Here is a 20,856-nt window from a genome sequence, read left to right as displayed (position 1 = left end):
TAGGCATATCGCATTTGGTTTTTTGCATTTTATATAAAGTATTTGGCATTTAGCAGGGAAGTATTTGGTGTATAGCATAAGTTATTGGATTTTGCTTTAAAAAATGTCTTTTAACATTTGGCTATATTTAGGCGCACCGGCCTTCAATACATATCAAATGCAAAATACCATATCCTTGTGCTAAATGCCTACAATGATTGCCAAATGACAAATGCTACTCGTCAATGCTTTAAACTTGTGAGAAAATGATCTGTATCCCTTACACTAATGACTTTTACTTTTAATCATGTGAAAACATATGAAGTTCTATCAGCCTGGTTTGAAGCAATAGCATGTTCTGAGGGTAAAAATGACATGATCGAAACTTTCTCTCTAAAATGTTAAGAAATTTTTTTAAATAGTGACAAAGTTATGTTACAAAGGTCAATGACTATTTACAGGAGCATTTTACACTGATATTCAGCTCTTACCTAAATAAGTACTTAGCAATGCGCATTTGGCATTTATGTTTCGTATTTGCAATTAACAATATCATTTATTGTTTGACAATTACCTTTTCACAGGCAATATTTGACATTAAGCATATAGCAAAATCATTTTGCAATAACTGTCATTAGCATTTGGCAATTGCATGGCACCCCGGCTTCCTTACCCTTCCATATTTAATTTATAAATGTCATTTCGTTTTCAAACTTTTTGCATAAGGGGGTTTGGCTTTTAGCATTGTTATCTGATATTTAGCAATTGACACATGGTGCACCGGGTTTTCCCCCAGGTTTCCATATAAACATGTAATTAGCATCATTTTGTAGAACGTTTAAACACTGGAAGTCTTTACTCTAGGCCTAGTTTACTCCCATTATTGTACTCCCTAAAACTATGAAGAGAGTCCGGTAATATAATTAATTATTAAAGTGATAGAAATATGAAATCTAAAATACTTGAATTCGTAACAGTAATATTTAAAGATATCAACGAAAATGAGAAAAATTTTATGCAGGGCGTTATATGTTAAGCGTATCTATACAATACTGACAGGTAACGATGTCACAAAAAAAAAAAAAAAAAAAAAAAAAAAAAAAAAAAAAAAAACCATAATTTATTCACTGTTTTCCAACATTAATTTGATAAACATTTCTTTAAATATTATATGTGATAAATATTCCAAGCCGAGATTAAACGAGTTTTTCCCCTAATTTCATTGTCCATATGTATTAAAAAGGAAGCGAATGAATAACGTATAATGCATGCAATCCGCTGCATTAATATATGAAAGGGTGTTTAAACTGACGTATCAAAATTTTAGAAATTTAATGCATGCGTATTATACAAAATTTTCAAGCCAAAAATAGCCATAGTTGTAATTAAGTCCAGAAAATATTTTCTGATTGAAAGAGGCACCTTGTTGGTTCACAACTAAATGCATGTGCTAATAACTTAAATTGCACGTGCTGACGACAATTGAGAAATTAAATAAGATATTTAGAATATAATCACTGCAAACAATAGGTATTCATAACTTAATAAAAATATGAAAAAAATCAAGTTTCTAATACCATTACTTTTTGAAATATGACAAAAGAAAGAATTTTAGTTCCCGCGATTACCAGCTTCTGTAGCCGTTTCCATGGTTACGGCACACCGCTAAATTTCTACGACGCTTACATTATATTATGTAGATCTACCTCCGGAATTCGAGGAAGAATTTCCAGTTTGCGGGGTGTATATCACGGTTCGGACTTAGCCAGATTAGCGGAGATAATGTGTCAGGCACTCAGTCGGTAGAGCACTCGCCGTGAGTGAGGGGTCCCGGATTCCAGCCCCGGACTGATTGCACATTTTTCACTCTGTGACTGTTAAAACATGTAAACATGAAGTAATATGTGAATCAGGATAAACAAAACAAAATGATAATGTACTGAACATTCTGTCTCTAGAAATAGTTAGGCCTAAGCATTAAATGCTCATTCAAATCAAAGAAGTATAAAATACACAGAATGGCAACTGGCTGTAATCTCGAGTGATCTCGTGTCAGAGCGTGAAACGGCGTTATCTTAGTAAAAACAAACATTGGCGAGCATAGAGTTACAATGTGTACCTTTAAAACTACATTTAAAATACATGTTAGCTTCAAAAACAACATTAGTTTAATGTGAACTAGTCTTAAAACACAAAAGTACACGGGTTTTTACCATCAAAAGAAGCGTGGTCAAACGGGTGATAATTAATTTACCGATGAATAATGCTTTCGAATAAAATGTCGCGTGGAGAACGTGTCACTTCCGGTAAACGAGATCTCATTCAGTTGCCACGTTTTTTTTTCGTTTTTTTTTTTTTTTTTTTTTTTTGTTTTGTTTTTTTTTTTTTTTTTGGCGGGGGATTGATCTATATGCCTTCAAGTTGCCGATCTATTTTTTTTATAGCTCTTTGTTCACATTAATCTCAGCAGACAAATTAATTAAGAATCTGTCTGAATGAATTTTTAGTGTCACATATCACTTATTATTTGAAGAACAAAACCGAATAAATAATTTGAAACTTCAGACACAGTTATTTCAAAAATGTTAATAAGAAAATAATTGTATATCAAATCTCACAAAATTATTTTATTTCTCATCTGGTAATTTAAATAAGGAGCTATCTAGATGCCATACATGGAACTAAAATTAAATTTCCTGCTTGTCATTTTAAATGCCATTTAATGTAACAAAATATGACATAAAAGCTTACAGTATATGTATTTCTGTTCTGAAAGCTGTTTCAGTCATGTCACGGTTTCGAAAGGCAAACAACAGGATCAAAAAGTATTATGAATTATATAATAAAACCCGCAAAATTAGGGTACCCGTACAGTACACATTCCTTAGTTTTTCATTGTTTGTACAATTTTCAGTATTAAATTTTCTTAAAGAACTATTAGAAAACATTCCATTGAACAAATGATGAAGATTTCAGGGCTTAATGTGCTGTAAATTTGAGAACATTAATTAGCAACCATGAAAATGTGCCAAAACCCTCAATTTCTGATATCAGAAGAATTATAAAATAACTATTTTCGGTTGGTGTCTGATATGCTATGTTATTGAAAGAATAACATTTAGCAGTCATCTGTCAGTTTTGGGTATATGACATGATCGTTTGTTATAGTGGAAGCTAGCCTGGGAAGCCGTTGATAATATTTGTGCTTTGCCAGAAGAAATCATACCTAAATACCTATGCAATAAAGATTCCACGTAATTCATCTACATCTACATCTACATCTACAGCATACGAAACTCTGTCATCAGGTTGACCCTTACGTTTCAGTAGTGCAGAAAAAGTTAAAAAAAACATGAAGATAGAAGATAGTATAATAGGAAAGATTTGAAATAGTTAGATCAAAGAGAGAATGCAGGGGGGGTAGTTCTCAGATTGCGTCGGTTCCCAGCGTCAGACCAACCCGGCAGGTAGCGCCTAAGGGAATTCACCAGAAAGGTACTGCTCCCAAACCATCATCGGTTCTTAAAACAGCTGAGAAGGATGGCTGTTAGAATGTCATCCTTGGCAAGCTCCTGCTTGAAGTGTACCGAGTCAGGGCCTCAGCTGTTGTTGCCGGTAGTGTGTTCCAGGTGCGATGGTACGAGGGAAGAAGAAGCTATAACTTGTATGTGTCTGGGCCTGGCTGAAAGTTGCCGAAATTTGGATGAGTGTTGGGCTCTCGCACGTGTAGATGCAGGTTTAAAGGGAGTCGGTGGCATTGATGTCTACCAGATGTTCCGGATACGATACATTATAGTTTGCTGGATTTGTCACGTTGGACTCTAACGTTTCCCAGTGGAGGTCGTCGAGATATCTGTAACGCTGCTAGTGTTCCTGTATCTGTTGCAGGATAGCGGGGCCCCTCTGCGTGAACCATTCCAGTTTGTTAATGGTGTACGTTTGGTGTAGGGATTCCAGACCGAAGCGCAGTATTCAAGGTTGGATCTTACTATAGCGAAGTAGGCTTGCGACTTGGTGTCCTTCCTGTACGAAATTTTTCAGCTGTAAAAGACCTGTACTTTTGTTCAAAATAACAGTCATGCTTACTCCAAATTTACACCTGTAGATTTTATATAACAACATTGATTTTACAGCTGTAGATTTCAATTTACAGCTGTCAAATGACTGTAAAACAGTTCGAAATATGCAAATGAGTTACACCTGTAAAAAATGTTACAGCTGTAAAATGAAAAAAAGTTACAGCTGTAAAAATGCTGTAGAAATATTATAGGTGTTGAAATAGAGGGCATTATTTTAAGGGACGAAATTACAGGTGCAAAAAAGTTTTAGGATGAATAGCGATTCTCTAGATAAGGTAAAAATTACTATGAAAATGGAAAAATAAATGATCTAGTACGTAAAGTATATGGGGGTATGATTACAGTATAGCAACAGCAAAATTCAAGAGTGTATACAAAGTAGAAATATGAAGATCTTATTTTAAAACTTTTTTTGTCAGTCATGAAAACATATGACAGTCTTGAAGTTATTTCTTTTAAACTTATCGGCTTCCAGTATAGAGTAATAGTTAAGTATGTACTTATAAATGTCCTTTTACAACATAATAGATAATTAAACATCTGTACTTACTCTATACCGCTTTAAATTCCAAAATGTTAAAGATGTGATGTCTGTGTGAATTTCAGTTAAATCCCGCCAAAATGCATAAAAAAGGCTGACATATACTCATGTTTCCTCCAAAAATGTTACAGCTGTAATTTTGAGACAAGACCCTTTTTCAGCTGGTTTAAAATTTCAACAGTAATTTTTACAGCTGTAAAATTTAGACTTTCATATTTTACATCTGATAATTTAAACTTTTATTCTCATCATTTTTCCATTACAGGTCTTTTACAGTTGTAATTTCAAAATACAGGTCTTTTACAGACGTTTTACAGCTGTAAAACAGGTCCTTTTTTCGTACAGGTTATTACGCACTCGAAGATTACGTTGGAGGAACCCTAGCATACTATTGCCCTTCTTCACTATACGGTCTATATGTGTGTTCCAAGATAGGTTGGAAGCGACGTCGGACAACCAAGGTATTTGGAGGAGGATGTTTCTTGCAGGGTAGATCCCTTTAACATGTAGGAATAAGGTATTCCGTCTCTTCTTTGATCTTGTGACCCGCAGGTGTCGCGCTAATTAGTGTTAATTGGCATTCGTCGAGTTTCTGATATTTGTCAATTTGCAGGTAGAAAAAAAGTTAGAAATTGTCAGACTGGATTCCCAGGCTAGGTGGGAGCTTATGGCTATGATCAATAGCAGTGCCTGGCCTATTGTACGGTAAAAGTACGGGAATGACAAAGTTAGTCCAACAGACTCTTCACAAAAGAGGTAAGTGTGAAAACAAAAATAAATTTCTTGGAAGTTTATTTCTTATTTATACGCTTCTACATGCCGATACGTGTAAATGACTTTAACAAGATATTTCTTCATATTTACCGATATTCAAAAATAATGTTCCTTGAGCTTTGACAGATAAATAAACTGGACGATACGTCCACAACACTTATGGTCACGAAATTGGGTTGCATCTGCAATTTTATTTCCAAATATCTTTGACATGCGTTTCTAAGGCAAATTATTTGTCATTTTATTGTTCTTAAGGAATGAAATATTTAATATCCTTGTCTGGTGATAAAAACAATACCAGACATTCCAGTATAGGTTAAATGCCCATTATGTTTAAGAATTTGGCAATTGATAGGTCGGTATCCGGGCATTCAGCGTTTTCGCGTTGCGTAGCAAAAAAGCGGGGGAGGGGGGACGGCAGAACGCTAAATTGTAATTGAAAGCGTTTCATGTTTCACTAGTGCTGGTTGTTTTCATTTGCTTAAAGTTAAATTTTGGGGGAATATTAAAAAGTCAGTGAATTTAATGTAGCTTGATGTTCCAGAGAATCATCCGAGAAAGAAACCTTTTTTTTTTAGGTTTAAAACGTGATATTCATCATTGATCCGTGGGAAGCTGCAAGGTCTCTATTTGTGACGGACTGGATGAAAATTATAATTTAAAAAATCGGGAGGTCTTTTTAAAGTAAATAAAACAGGAAAATCTATTCATTGATTTGGTTTCTCCATTCGTTTCACTTTTCTCGTTCTATTTAGTAGCCTGCCATTAAAATAGTTTGAAAGCCAGATAGCTTATACTATGGTGTCAAAAGTGATTCAGTCACTCCAAATTTAATCAAATCAACACCTTTTCCTAAATTCATTTGTATGAAATTTAATGAGAGTGTATAATTTAAAGCTTAATAGCACATTAGGGGTAAATATTGGAGGGAAGGGATTTTTTTCTCCCTCGAAGGGTATAGGATCACAATAGCATTTATAACACAAAGCGGTTTTTTTTTTATATGTTACAATTTTTTTAAATGTAATAGACATCTAGAGCTACTGTGTTACACGCGGAGAAAAATGATATATATAATAACTGCATGCTAGTTTTTTTACGAAAGCCCAGGACGTATCAATAAATTGATGACTTCCAATTACGAAAATACTAAAAAAAATACTGATCTCTGTTTTGTCAATATTTAAAATGAGAACGATAATTTGCACGCTTTTTCTAGAAAATGTTAGTAATCTAGTAGTTTTCAAAATCCATTTTTTTTTTAATTTTTTAGACTGTCACAATTGAATGCTCACAAAATTTTAAAACATTCATTCCAGTCATAAATCATATGGAAACCAATCAGTATGTGGTATATTGATGAAGATCAGTTTTGACCAGTTCCTAATGACTATCATTATTAATAGATTGATTTCCTGTTTGGTTTATCCCTTTAATGTACCCCTCGGGGCCTTTTTGGTTATTTTCCCGTCTATCCGTTTGATGTATGCCTTCAGGGTTTATGATATTTGGAAGATGACATTATTGTCATTTGCGTGTCAATGACAAAGGGATTAATAGACTAAATACATAAAAAAAATTAACCAATACACATGCCGAACATTAGTTCATTTGAAACTTTAAAATTAATTTCCCAAAAATATTTTTGGTGGAAGGACAATTTCTCAAAAAAAAAAAATGTCTGCATAAGATACAATAGAATAAAAAATTTTAGTTTTCATCTTTATTTAAATGGCTTTCATACTTATGTACTTCGAATATAGCATTTTACATTTAACTAAAAAAAATTATCGCACAAGTACATTTCAGAAATGGCAAAAAATAATTATTTCAGAGCATTAAAACATTTAGAAAATCAGCTATTTAAAAAAAACATTTAAAATATCAGAAAATTAATTTAGTTTATTTGATCTGTTCTTTTTTAAAAAAAAAAAAAAAATAAATTTCAAGACACTTGAAAGAGATGAAAGAAACAACTGCTACGATTTCAAGCAAAGAAGTTGAATAAAAAAAATGTTTTGTTCTCAGATATTTAGTTTAGATTAATATATATATATAGCAAACTGAGAAAATGTTGAATAAGCTTGGGTACTTGTTTTAATCATATCTGATCCGTAGCGCCGAAGAGCAGACAATACATAACCTGTCACTTTTTCCAGACCGTTTTAAAATGCCACAAAATCAATTATCACAAAAACCCTACTTTTTTAAAAAAATATATAGATTGTACCATAGCGTAAGGACTGCAGATGATAAAAAAGATGACTCTTGATTTGTTTTATTTGAGAATTAAAACATCACAACCCACACCGCTAGTTAATTCGCTACGAATTGCGAGGTCCTGCTTTCACCTCCAAGGTAATTTGCATAATCGATTGCTCCGGTTGTGACGTCACGCCGACCTGATCAATAAATTCAGATAAAACTTACATACATGTATCAAAAGGGGATTCAATTCCTCATTGATTTATGTAAAAATTATCAAATAATTTCCAAAATTACGTTTTACTGTAGTCTAACTAATTTGATACGATCATAACTGTCAAGTCTGATGCTTGAATCGTTATTCTCACTAATTCATGGTTTGATCACGACTTAATTTAATGAATTTGGAGCATTTTCTCACACTTTCTGAAAAAACAGACGACCACATATTTTGTCTAATTTGCTATCTGGCGCAAATAAACAGAAAACACATGTCAAGTGACCTGAAGAAACTGGTTCTGGCCAGTTTTTGCTTTTACCGAAGCTTCCCGAGAAAGATTGTACTAATCAAATTGATGCATTAATTTCCGTATGACTAAGATCCAGTTACGTAATCATCAATATTGACGGACTTGTTACTATTTATGCTATTTGTGGACGTTCCAATGTCAGAGCAGAAATAAAAGTAAGAAAATATTTCTGATAGTTTTATTGTATTTTAATAATACAAGTCAACACTAAATTTGAGAGCTTTGTGCAAAACTTATTAGTAAATTTAATAAATAAAGTATGAAATAAACTAGTTTTGCACCAAGCCCTTGAATCTCAAAATATAGTCTTAGATAACGGACAGTGATACACTTCACTGGCAAGGACTTAGGTATTATCAAAACAAGTAAAAATGGGGAGCAGTGGTGTAGAGGTTAAGGTGTCAGCTGCTCACTTCGAGCCCCACTGGGGTCATGACCATGCTTTCTCATTTGACACCTGAGTACTGGTGAACCTTCCGCGACGATTCTACGTGGCAATTTTTAAATGGCATTTTAAGTATTAAAAAACAAAAATATAAGTGAAATTTTAAGATACCTGGAAAGAATATCCATTTTTTCCCTCCATTCAGTTGATGTTTATGTGAATAAACGTCAAAACACGAGTTTGTCACTGTTTTAAACTTCAAAGCTTTGCTTCTTGTCACGCGATGGATAACGGCACTGTCAGCAACAAGAGTGTAATGGCGGACATGTAAATACAGCGAGGTAGCCAAATGAAACATATCAGGGTTCTAGCCAGGATTTTCTGAAGGCATGTTGCAGAAGGATATTTTTTGATGAGCAAAGGGGTGGGTGCGGGAGGGGTGTCCCCTCCTGCATGGGGGGTATGGGAGTCACCCCAGAAAATTTTGTGTTACTACAACTCATTTTGGTGCATTTCAGAGTGAAAAATTTAGTGGTATTTTCAGTGATTAATAGGCATCATTTACATGTACAACAAGAAAAGATATTAGGTCATAAAAATCCTATGGAGTTTATTTGCTGAATGACAATTAAAAGTTCATCAATTTTAAGTTGCTAAAAATGTTCATTTACTATTTATTGTACATAAAACAACACAATTTTAGCATTGCACACAGATCTATTTGTATTTTAAAGTTTATGTCTTCTATTCCTGCGGAGTTTATTTGCTGAAAACTTATCCATTTTAAGTTTTTGAAAATGTCAACTGTTTGTTGTACATACATGTAAAACAACACAATCTGAGTCTGTCATCCTGGGAAATGCTGGTTTCCATTTTGAATCAATGCCCGATTTCCTTTGGCCATTTGGCGTGGCTGGGAGGGATTCTGAAATTGTGACCGGGGCCTCCGTGGCCGAGTGGTTAAGGTCGCTGGCTTCAAATCACTTGTCCCTCATCGATGTGGGTTCGAGCCTCACTCGAGGTGTTGAATTCTTCATGTGAGGTTCTTCATGTGAGGAAGCCATCCAGCAGGCTTACGGAAGGTCGGTGGTTCTACCAAAGTGTCCGTTCGTGATGAAAGAATGCACGGAGGGTATTTCAAACTTTTCTCTACAAGTTCTATTTTGAAAGTGACGACAGAAAACATTAATTCTTACATTGTCTTTTCGATATCCCGCCCGAGAACACATTTCATACATGTGAAAAACAATAATATTACGGGGATAATTGTTCTAAAGCATTTTACCGTGTTGCACAATTTTTGACTTAAAGTGGAATTATATGCATTTTTAGCTCATCTGATTTTTTGAAAAAAAATGATGAGTTATTGTCATCACTTGAGCGGTTGTCGGCGTCGGTGTCGGCGTTGCCTGGTTAAGTTTTATGTTTAGGTCAGCTTTTCTCCTAAACTATCAAAGCTATTGCTTTGAAACTTGGAATACTTGTTCACCATCATAAGCTGACCCTGTATAGCAAGAAACATAACTCCATCTTGCTTTTTGCAAGATTTATGGCCCCTTTTGTACTTAGAAAATATCAGATTTCTTGGTTAAGTTTTATGTTTAGGTCAACTTTTCTCCTAAACTATCAAAGCTTTTGCTTTGAAACTTGGAATACTTGTTCACCATCATAAGCAGACCCTGTACATCAAGAAACATAACTCCATCTTGCTTTTTGCAAGAATTATTGCCCCTTTTGGACTTAGAAAATCAGTTTTCTTGGTTAAGTTTTATGTTTAGGTTAGCTTTTATCCTAAACTGTCAAAGCTATTCCTTTAAAACTTGCAACACTTGTTCACCATCATAAGCTGACCCTGTACAGCAAGAAACATAACTCCATCCTGCTTTTTGCAAGATTTATGGCCCTTTTGGACTTAGAAAATATCAGATTTCTTGGTTAAGTTTTATGTTTAGGTCAACTTTTTCTCTTAAACTATCAAAGCTATTGCTTTAAAACTTGCAACTCTTGTTCACCATCATACGCTGACCTGTACAGCAAGCAACATAACTCCATCCTGCTTTTTGCAATAATTATTGCCCCTTTTGGACTTAGAAAAATCATTTTCTTGGTTGAATATTATGTTTAAGTCAACTTTTCTCATAAACTATCAAAGCTATTGCTTTAAAACTTGCAACAGTTTTTCACCATCATAAGTGGACACTGTACATCAAGAAACATAACTCTATCCTGCTTTTTGCAAGAGTGATGGCCCTTTTTAGACTTAGAAAATCATGGGTAGGACAATATTTCTATTATACAAAAAAAATCAGATGAGCGTCAGCACCCGCAAGACGGTGCTCTTGTTTAAAGTAAAAATCAAGCTTAAATAGATGTGCATGTAAAAAGGATGAGGGAAATTATAGCTTTTAACCCAACATACCAAACTCTTACTGTTACCGGTGCAAAAAAATAAGTTTCCAAATATGACTTTCTTATTTTGACTGGGGCAGTCTTTTTAAAAAAACGTCAAACTGCAAGCAGGTGTTGCTTCCCTTCTACTTCAGAAATTTCCATTTTCAGGTAAGGGAGATCATTGCCCAGAAGATTGAAAAAATATCTATTATTTTATCCGTCCGATTTCTTTGTTTTTAAAGCATGAACTTCAAATACTAATGCGGCATTATCGTTAATTTAACACATCTAATTGCACAGCAACCGAAAATTGCTTTTATAGAACACTCACCCAAAACACACTATGTGCAGTATTAGATGCGCATAATGTCACTTTAATTCCTTACATTGTCTTTCCTTGATTGCGAAAAACATTCGGACGATAATTGTTGAATCATCTGTCATTATATCTAATGACATGTATAATCTTAAAACTTGCGAAAACAGTCACTTTCATGTACCCATTACAAGATACCGCCTGTCAAAGGATTTAAAGGCGGAGCTACGATGAAATTTATGTCACACGTTCCACATATAGGAAGCTGTCATTGGTTTAGCGGTTATCTTAACTGGCATCGCTTTACCTAAACTATCTGGTAGCACGTGGAAGCTTTTCGAATACACTATCGAATTAATCGGGGTGTTTATTGGGATGATTTTATGACATGTCGCTTCGGGAATTAAGGGATGACGGGGGAAATAAGGGATGTCGAATATACAGCTCAAAGTCTGAAGGCATGTCGCACGCGACAGGTGATAATAGCCTGGTGAGAACCCTGATATCATATATAGTGTTTACGCTTTATTAACGTGTTTTACTGTTCTGTTTAAACCATAGAATGATTCAGTTTAATTTGTTTTACGATTTCATCGTTTAAGTATATTGCCTGATTGTGTTTTTACCTAAATCTATTTTCACCACAGAAAAGGTCTTTCATTGTTAATTGTTATATTTTCTGGTCCTTTGGGATCCTGGAGTCCATTCAATAGATGTTCAATAGAGTTCCGCTTAAGCTGGTGCTAGGGGGCTTGAGAGGTGTTGCACATTTCATTACCTCTCAATAGACATGAACAGACACAATGAAACCGAATCAGCTATTATTCTTTTTTGGTTGCATTGTATGCTTCAAAGGGATCTTTTTACAGATTTTATTTACTGGTTTTGACGTAAAGAGAGGGATTCTGCCCTGTCACGAAAATATCTCAGAATCAGTTCTGACGTCAAATTATTTGGTCTAGGCCCTTGTTTGATGTAGAATTTTAAAAACTATGGAAGAGTCAAGGCTTACTCAAGCTCAGCTCTTGTAAGTGAAATTTCATGAGAAACTATTCACGGTCTTTTAATCATTTAATGTTTAAAAGTGTTATCATACCTGTTAAAGTGGAGGAGTGGATAACAAACTTATCAAATTTATCACTGGAGATGTCACAGTGATGTCATTTCCTGTTTGCTGTGTTTCATTTAGAAATATGTTAAATTATAATTTATATGACAAACTCTTCCAATTTCTTTCTAAAAGATATTTCTTTTTTTTTTCCTGTTTTTGGCAACTTATTGAAACCTCACGTGTAGGACTATTGAAGTGATATAAATTTTGGGCAGTCAGATTACGTTCTCTTTTTGTAGCAGAAAAACTACTTCCTCACTGATAGATGTACCTAGGTAACTTGTAGTGAAATTTCTCACATCAGTCAATGTATGTATCTGTACTCCTGTTACAGTAAAGCTCTAACAAACCCTAGAACAATATGCCATTGATCACAATGGAAATTTTTCTGATTATAATTAACAAAATCAAATAAAACCTAGTCCATGTAGATCACCAATTCACTTCACACCAGAACCAAAAATCTCAACTACCTAATTTAACTTTCATACAGACGATACTACCAATTATTGTTTTCAAAAGCTGAAACTACATATAACTGTATATACATTGTAATATGATAATTGTTTTCATGATAACTCTTGTAAATTAACTTTTTGTACTTAGCACCAAAGCTATATAGAATTCCCTTCTTATTTCCTTTCATTTTATGATAAATTTTCTGATTTCAAAAAAGTTGTGTTCTTCAAACAGATAGTCTGGTGTTTGCAAAGATGTACAGTCAGGGAGGAGATGGGAGGAACCGAGGATTTGGGTTCCAAGGGTTCGCAATCAACAAGTCTGATGGAGGTAGCGTAGGTATGTGTCAGATAATGTTTGCTTGTTGGGTTTAACATCACAGTTATACAGTAGGTCATAATGGTGACTTTTCCAGTTTTTGATGGTAGAGGAAGACCCCAGGTGAATCTGTGAGCATTATTTCAAGTACGAGCAGACACCTGGGTAGAACTACAGACCTTCTGTAATTCAGATTAGTGTCTTCCTCACAAGAAATAATTCTACGCCTCAAGCAAGGTATTGGACCAACACTGAAGGGTGAGGAGCAAGTGATTTGGAGACAGTGACCTTATTATATATTCTAACACGGCCCATTTCATTTTCCTATTAAACAAAGAAGGCAGAAAACAGTGAATTATTATACAACAAGTCACTGTTCTGATATCACAATTATTACGTCATGGCGTCAAACGGCATAGCGGCGCGCTGGAAAAGAAACCGATTGAAAACGGGCAAATTTTTAATGAATGTCGTTAAGGATGTACTTAAAATTCTTGGTAACGTGTTAGAATCGAAATAATATATCTCATTTAGTGATTTGCTCTTGAAAAATCATTGTTTGTCGTTCAGATGCGTATTATTATATCACTCGGCCTGCGCCCTCGTGATATAATTCCTTCGCATCTGAACTCCAAACAATGATTTATTCAACGACAAATCACTGGATGAGACATATTATTTCTTAAATAACCACTCTGCCACGGAGGCCCAGCATCAGATAATGAGTTACTTAATTTCATTTTGAGAGTGGGTTCAAATAGACTGTTGGAATGTACATAGGAGACCGTTCCTGTTTTAATGTCCCTCTGTTTGAATGACTCTAATACAAAGTTTCTGATATAATTACATAGGTGGCGATGGGTTATCAAGGATGGGTAGTTCGGGAACATCTCGTGCTATCCCAGGAAGAAGTATGGGCTACAAGCTTCACTTTGGTCGCAGTAGGATCACTGATGATGACGAGTAAGATATATTTTTCTTAGCAAATTTGTTGACTTGTTCCATGTTTATTAGCTCACCTGAGCCAAAGGCTCATGGTGAGCTTTTGTGACCGTTCAATGTCCGTCGTGCATCCGTCATCATTTTCTAAAAAAATCTTCTTAAAAACCACTGGGCAGAATTACACCAAACTTCACAGGAATGATCCTTGGGTGGACCCTTTTCAAAATTATTCAAAATATTGAATTCCATGCAGAACTCTGGTTGCCATGGCAACCGAATGGAAAAACTTTAAAAATCTCCTTGTCCAAAACTGCAAGGCGTAGAGCCTTGATATTTGGCGTGTGACATCATCTAATGGTCCTCTGTGAAGATTGTTCAAATTGTGCCCCTGTGTTGAAAAGAGGCCCTGTCCCGGGGGTCCCAAGTTTTACATAGACTTATATAGGAAAAAACTTCAAGACCTAGGCCTTTGATATTTGGTATGTAACATTGCCTTGTGGTCCTCTACCAATATTGTTCAAATTATTACCCTGGGATGAAAAGAGGCCCTGCCCCGGGGTATGTTGCATTGCCTAGTGGTCCTCTACCAAGATTATTCAAATTATGCCCCTGAGTTGAAAAGAGGCCCCACCCACAGGCCTCGACCTTAACTTTTTTCAGCAGTTGCCAGCAGGTCCACCAACTGCTAAAATCTAGTAGACCTGCTCAGACTTTAGTGGACCTCCAATTCTATCACATAAATTGTGATGTTGTTGACATCATAACTTCATATGACTCAAAGAAACAGGACTTATTTCTAAAATAATTAAAAATGGAAGACTGTAGCAATCTGTTATCCCGAAAATAATTATTTTGAAAAGTGTCCCAAAATATGGACACAATAATCATCATCCTCCCGACCCGTGTTGAAAATGAAAAAGAAAACATCAACAATTAATTATCGGTAATTATTCTGATGATAAACTAAGTAATTGGCCTTGTTTTCATTTTCAATTAACACCCCTCAAAGAGCTAAAGAAGTGTGTCGGTTATTAGTGGCATCTGAAGCGGAGATCAAAGCGGTTTTGTTTCCCCGAGATTGTCATGGCTTACGTCATGTTTTCGCGCCATGTGACACATCACTGTCTGATCGTATTCTCGATTCCTTTAATTGTTGAGAAGAAATCAGTAAAAAAGTTTTTTCTTTAATTTTTTAAAAGCGAATGTGCAATATCCGAATAACTGACATGTAAATGTGTCAAACCGTGAACGATGATAGTGGATGTCCTACCTCTGTGACCTATTTGCCCTCAAGAATTTACATTATTGTTTCAGAAGAATATTTAACAAAGTGTTGTGTCAAAACATACATGTACAAAGAATCATTTAAAACTTATTAAAAACCGCAATGACATCATACTGCTTTATTTTATACCACATTTCTATTTACGTTCATTAGGTCACGTAAGCTATTCTGTCGCGCTAACAGAAATCTGTTTGCCAAAAATCGTTTTACTCCATGTATTTAAATTGCTGCCGCTTTTTCATTATTTAAGATTTTTAGCTCATCTGATTTTTTGAAAAAAAATGATGAGTTATTGTCATCACTTGAGCGGTTGTCGGCGTCGGCGTCGGCGTCGGTGTCGGCGTCGGCGTCTGCGTCGGCGTTGCCTGGTTAAGTTTTATGTTTAGGTCAGCTTTTCTCCTAAACTATCAAAGCTATTGCTTTGAAACTTGGAATACTTGTTCACCATCATAAGCTGACCCTGTATAGCAAGAAACATAACTCCATCTTGCTTTTTGCAAGAATTTATGGCCTTTTGTACTTAGAAAAAAATCAGATTTCTTGGTTAAGTTTTATGTTTAGGTCAACTTTTCTCCTAAACTATCAAAGCTATTGCTTTGAAACTTGGAATACTTGTTCACCATCATAAGCAGACCCTGTACGTCAAGAATCATAACTCCATCTTGCTTTTTGCAAGATTTATTGCCCCTTTTGGACTTAGAAAATCAGTTTTCTTGGTTAAGTTTTATGTTTAGGTCAGCTTTTATCCTAAACTATCAAAGCTATTGCTTTAAAACTTGCAACACTTGTTCACCATCATAAGCTGACCCTGTATAGCAAGAAACATAACTCCATCCTGCTTTTTGCAAGATTTATGGCCCCTTTTTGATTAGAAAATAACAGATTTTCTGGTTAAGTTTTATGTTTAGGTCAACTTTTTCTCTTAAACTATCAAAGCTATTGCTTTGAAACTTGCAACACTTGTTCACCATCATAGCTGACCTGTACAGCAAGAACATAACTCCATCTGCTTTTTGCAATAATTATTGCCCTTTTGGACTTAGAAAATATTTTCTTGGTTGAGTATTATGTTTAAGTCAACTTTTCTCATAAACTATTAAAGCTATTGCTTTAAAACTTGCAACATTTTTTCACCATCATAACTGGACACTGTACATCAAGAAACATAACTCTATCCTGCTTTTTGCAAGAATGATGGCCCTTTTTAGACTTAGAAAATCATGGGTAGGACAATATTTCTATTACACAAAAAAAATCAGATGAGCGTCAGCACCCGCAAGGCGGTGCTCTTGTTTAATTGTTTTTTGTACTTTCTGGTCAAAAGTCTGAATTTTATTACCATAGTATGTACCGTATATTTACTTTAAGAAAGAAATAAATAATCAAGATCGCGCTGTTTGAAATTTTACAAAACATTATATGAAAATTTGATCGTTTTTAAAGAATTTTGCCTACATTCCTGTCGATATCTTATTAAAATTGTTATAGAATTCAAACTGTATTAGTTCTCAAGCGGTGTTGAAAATTTAAAGCGATTATATTAAAAAATGAATGCACTACGCGCGTTTTTTGTGTCAAAAGTAACCGCGATGTTAATTAGACATTACGATAGGGTGCACGTGCTTGTGGAATGGAAAATTACCAGCATGACGTTTAGATATTTTTACGATTCGCGGGTAAATTCCAGTCAATCCAGGTAATTTTGCCTGATGTAATTTCTCAATTTGGTAAAGTTACCACGTAAAAACCACTCGCCCGATCGGTGGAGTAGTCCATTCGTGCTCTCCTGACTTTAACTCGCCAATGCTTATAACGGTAGAATGCCGTACTTAAGGCAAAATCAACTTTCGTTTTGTGAATTCGCCGATATGGGTACGATTTTCCCTCCTATTTTTTTTACTTTTAAGGGTTTTATTTTATTTGCAGACCGTGACTGAAAATTGGTTGACCGTCGGCCTACCCAACTTTTCATAGTTAGTGGACCTGTCGATATTTTGGTTGCGTCGGTCCAACGGTCCACCGCTAAGGTCGAGGCCTGGACTTGAAATTTGGATGACTTGTACAGTTTTGCACACCAATCTTAAAACTGACTTTCAGTGACCATAAATGTGACCTACTGACCTACTTTCTTAATATTTTAGCATCAGTTCAACATTTGAAACATGTAGCTCATATTACTCAGGTGAGCGATACAGGGTCATCATGACCCTCTTGTTAAAAATGTGTTTAAGAGAGCAGTCTCAAAATGCAGCGTTGTCTTTAGACAATTCTGAAATTTTGCTTAGGTACCGGCATCAGTAGGTCAAAGGTTATGGTCACATTGACCTCATGAATGAAACCGATGTTTTCGGACATTTTTCGAAGTCATATCTAATCTCAGTATTATCACTGTTGACCTTGGTCTCCATATAAAGTGGTCAGTTATAAAGAAATTTTTCTTATGAAAATGTTTACTGTTTTGTACATTTTGTAAATATTGATATGCCATGGTCTGTGATGCTGTTCATTTGTGTGCATGCTAACTTGAACTTAATTGTGATAAAATTGCTATTTTTCCACTTTGAGTGTTTTACATTTTGAAATAAAGAAGCGGTTTATTTGTGTGCCTAAGAGTCTGAACTTTATGCTAGATACTAAGTAATGGTGATGAGTACTATTTTTCTTAGGTCTACCAGTAGATAGGTAGTTATATAGATCGTTTTATTTAGCATCAGAAATAGCATACAAATATATAACATATAACATAGTATTAAAACGATAGAAAATAAAAATTTATGCATAAACCGAAAAAATAACTATATCACACAGTTTATAATGATCACAGAAACTATACAGAATTTTATTGACTCTGAAAGATGCTCATAGATAATCATATTGTTTAAATTCATGCTAAAATTACTTGATTAAAAAAAAAAGATCCAAGATGACAAAGATCCTGACTTGGAATAGTATGCTGATGCTGGGAAAGCCTTTAATGGCACTTTAGTAGCACTTTAATTGTTATGACCCTGTAGAAGAAGAGAGGTTATGTTGTTTTGCTCATTGTCAGTTTGTCTGTTGGTTGGTGAATGCTTGGTCTCCCAATTATCAGTCTTCATAGGATGATTGCAAGTGGTCAGTAGATGACTTATTATTGTTTTGGGGTCAGAAGGTAAAAGGTCAAGGTCACAGTGGTCTTGAAACTGCTCAATAATTGAAGAAAGTTTTGGCCTACAGTCGTCAAACTTCATAGGGTGATTGCCTGTGGTCAGTAGATGACTCTTGTTATTTTGGGGCGTAATAGGCCAAAGGTCACGGTGATCTTGAAACTGAAAACAGGCTCGCTCAATAACTAAAGAATGCTTTTGCATACAGTAATCAAACTTTTTTATGATAATTGTGGTCAGTAGATGACTCCTATAGTTTTTGAGGAGCAGAAGGTCAGACTCAAGAAGTAAAGAACGCTTGGGCCGAACTTAGTGATCAAACTTAATAGGCTTAAGAAGGGCCGTTTACTGATGTTGTGAGAACTTGTGGCCCGACCCATTTGCTTATTTTCTTGGCTGTACATGTACATTTTTGATGTTTATTATTATAAATGTAAATATTAATAAGCAATAAACTATGATTAAACTAGGTAGACAAGTTCCCTTTGAAAAAAAAAGGTATAAAAATATTGATTCCTCTGCACTTTCATTGTATCATTTCTTTAATGTTTTTTCTAACTTGTCTCTTCTCCAGTTATTTTGATGGTGATGAAGCAGATAATGCTGAGTACCAGCCAGCCCCTGGCAGCCCTGGAGCAGACCAGGAACAAAACAAGAAAGACGACAGTGACAGTGATGATCCACTAGATGCTTTCATGGCTGGCATAGAGGTATCACAATAGACTGTAACCTTGTTGAAGCAGTCGTTATAAGTTTGTTAATGTTCAGCCATAAAGTCAGGCACTGCTATTGATTTTGCCATAGGCTTCCATTGTAAGAAATGACCATGCCACATACCCAAAAATTGACAGAAGGCTTATCCCAAGTTTTTTTGCAGTCTTTCTTCAAACACACCTACCCAATTTTTATGCCCCCCTTCAAAGAAGGAGGGGTATATTGTTTTGCGGATGCCGGTTGGTCTGTTGGTCTGTCGGTGGTCGGTCGGAATGTAGACCAATCCGTTTCTGGATGATAACTCAAGAACATTTGGGCCTAGGATCATGAAAGTTGATAGGGAGGTTGGTCATCACCAGCAGATGACCCCTATTAATTTTGAGGTCTGTATGTCAAAGGTCAAGGTCACAGTGACCCTGAATAGTTAAACGGTTTCCGGATGATAACTCAGTAACACTTGGGCTTAGGATCATGAAAGTTGATAGTGAGATTGGTCATGACCAGCAGATGACCCCTATTGATTTTGAGGTCAGTATCTTAAAGGTCAAGGTCACAGTGACCCTGAACAGTTAAACGGTTTCCGGATGATAACTCAAGAACGCTTGGGCCTAGGGTCATGAAAGTTTATAGGGAGGTTGATCATGACCAGCAGATGACCCCTATTGATTTTGAGGTCAGTATGTCAAAGGCCAAGGACACAGTGATCAGGAACAGGAAAATGGTTTCGGGCAATAATCAAGAACGCTTGGGCTTAGTGTCAGGAAAATTGATAGTGAGGTTGTTCATGACCAGCAGATGATCCCTATTGATTTTGAGGTCATTAGGTCAAAGGTCAAGGTCACATTGGCCAGGAACAGTTAAACGGTTTCTAATCTTTTTGTCCAAAACCACAGGGCCTAGGGCTTTGATATTTGGTATGTAGCAAAATCTAGTGGTCCTCTACCAAGATTGTTCAGATTATTTCCCTGGGGTCAAATATGGCCCCACCCCGGAGGTCACATGGTTTATATAGAATTATATAGGAAAAACCTCTTGTCCAAAACCACTGGGCCTAGGGCTTTGATATTTTGTATATGACATCATCTAGTGGTCCTCTACTAAGATTATTCAAATTATTCCCCTAGGGTCAAATATGGCCCGGCCCTGGGGGTCACATGGATTATATAGACTTATGTAGGGAAAACTTTGAAAATCTTCTTGACCAAACAACAAAGACTAGGGCTTTGATATTTGTAATGTAGCATCATCTAGTGGTTCTCTACCAAGTTTGTACAAATTATCCCTCTAGGGTCAAACATGGCCTCGCCCAGGGGGTCACATAGTTCAAAAAGACTTGTATAGGCAAAAAACTTAGAATCTTCATGTCCATAACCTACATCATTAAAATTTGGACCACATGTATAGTTTTGAGTGGCAAGATGAAGCTTAACATGAATTGACCTTGATCTTGACCTAGTGACCTACTTTCACATTTCTGTAGCTACAGCCTTCAAATTTGGACCACATGCATAGGCTTGTGTACCGAAACAAACTTTGACCTTGTTATTGACCTAGTGACCTACTTTCACATTTTTGAAGCTACAGACTTAAAATTTGGACCACGTGCTTAGTTTTGTGTTCCGAAATAAAATATGACCTTGATTTTGACCTAGTGACCTTTTTTTTCACATTTGAACTTTTG

General features: G+C 35.5%; 1 protein-coding gene across 1 annotated transcript in view; it reads left to right on the top strand.

Moving 5' to 3' along the window:
- Positions 1–8,008: 8,008 nt before the first annotated feature.
- LOC123531032 (ATP-dependent RNA helicase DDX42-like) overlaps positions 8,009–20,856 on the top strand; it is a 34,354-nt gene continuing 21,506 nt past the window's right edge. Inside the window, exons 1-4 of the mRNA XM_053517564.1 lie at positions 8,009–8,263; positions 13,005–13,109; positions 13,940–14,051; positions 19,036–19,171. Coding sequence (XP_053373539.1) covers positions 13,025–13,109; positions 13,940–14,051; positions 19,036–19,171 — 333 coding nt within the window. The 5' untranslated portion in view covers positions 8,009–8,263; positions 13,005–13,024. The remainder of the gene's footprint in view (positions 8,264–13,004; positions 13,110–13,939; positions 14,052–19,035; positions 19,172–20,856) is intronic.

This window comes from Mercenaria mercenaria, chromosome 11 (genome assembly GCF_021730395.1).
Source record: "Mercenaria mercenaria strain notata chromosome 11, MADL_Memer_1, whole genome shotgun sequence".
In the NCBI taxonomy this organism is placed as follows: domain Eukaryota; kingdom Metazoa; phylum Mollusca; class Bivalvia; order Venerida; family Veneridae; genus Mercenaria; species Mercenaria mercenaria.
This window is presented reverse-complemented; position numbering and strand designations above follow the sequence as displayed.